Raw genomic sequence first — 1,301 nt, 5'->3', positions numbered from 1 at the left:
CCTGTGTGAGATCTTTGATGTGCAATGAGCTCTCCTTTCCTTTCGAAGGCTTTCTCGCATCGATTGCATTTAAAGGGTTTCCCTCCTGTGTGAATTTTCTGATGTGTATTGAGGCTGGACCGTTGAGAATAAGATTTTCCACATTCACTGCATGAAAAGGGAGTCTGGCCCGTGTGGAATCTTCGATGCGCTACGAGGCATAATTTCTGGCTGAAGCCTTTCCCACAGTCACCACATACATAAGGCTTCTCCCCAGTATGAGTTCGCTGATGAATGATCAGACTTCCCTTCTGGTTGAAGCCTTTTCCACATTCACTGCATAGATAGGGTCTCTCTCCAGTATGAGTTCGATGATGTATAATGAGGCTTCCCTTGTGTTTGAAGCATTTTCCACATTCACCACACACGTAGGGTTTCTCTCCGGTATGAGTCCGCTGATGAACAACCAGACTTCCGGTATGTTTGAAGCCTTTTCCACATTCACTGCATATGTAGGGCTTTTCTCCGGTATGAGTCCGTTGATGAATAATGAGGCTACCCTTGTGGTTGAAATCTTTTCCACAATAACTGCAAATGTAGGGTTTCTCTCCAGTATGAGTTCGCAGATGAACAGTGAGATCTGTCTTCTTGATAAAGCCTTTTCCACAATGACTGCATACGTAGGGTTTCTCTCCTGTATGAATTCGGTGATGAATAGTGAGATGGCTCTTCCTGATGAAGCCTTTTCCACATTCATGGCATGTATAGGGCTTCTCTGCCATATGTGTTTTCTGATGTTCATTGAGCTGCGGCTTATGGAGATAAGCTTTGCCACATTCTGAGCACCGATACGGTTTTTGTCCTTTATGAATTGTATGATGATGCTCAAGAAGCTTGAAGTTTTTCGCGAAGGCTTCCCCACACAGACTGCATCTATAGGGTTTCTCTCTAGCATGAATGAGCTGATGATCAGCAAGGAAGGACTTTTTAATGAAGATTTTCCCACATTCCCTACCTGCATGCAGATTCTCTACTCTATGGGTTTTCTGATGCGTAATGTATTGAGATTCAGTGCTGCTTGAATTTTGGCTCTCAAGGAATTTAACTTCAGTGCAAAATTGCTTGTGGCCAGCTTGAAGAAAGGCTTGTACGGCTTTTTCACCTCTGTGAAGTTTGGCAGACTTATTTATTACATTGCTTCGTCTCTGACGGATGGCTGGTAAAGCCAAATTTGATTTCACAGGTCTTTCAGATAGATCAAATATACCACGATTTTCCCTTAAAGGAGAAAGGTTTTTGTGCCGAGGAACAGTATTTTCCAA

The 1,301-nt window shown here is 43.2% G+C and overlaps 1 protein-coding gene across 1 annotated transcript; it reads right to left on the bottom strand.

Annotated features, from left to right (window-relative positions):
* Window positions 1-239: 239 nt before the first annotated feature.
* LOC101642233 (gastrula zinc finger protein XlCGF17.1-like) lies at window positions 240-1,257 on the bottom strand (the record flags this gene model as incomplete). Its single annotated transcript, XM_004718001.3, has 1 exon — window positions 240-1,257. A coding segment is annotated over one exon (1,018 nt), but the record flags the coding sequence as incomplete, so codon positions are not given.
* Between the last annotated feature and the right edge of the window lie 44 nt (window positions 1,258-1,301).

The sequence above is a fragment of the Echinops telfairi genome, unplaced genomic scaffold (assembly GCF_000313985.2).
Source record: "Echinops telfairi isolate 266 unplaced genomic scaffold, ASM31398v2 ScPeMD7_5670;HRSCAF=6529, whole genome shotgun sequence".
NCBI classification, from domain to species: Eukaryota; Metazoa; Chordata; class Mammalia; order Afrosoricida; family Tenrecidae; genus Echinops; species Echinops telfairi.
This window is presented reverse-complemented; position numbering and strand designations above follow the sequence as displayed.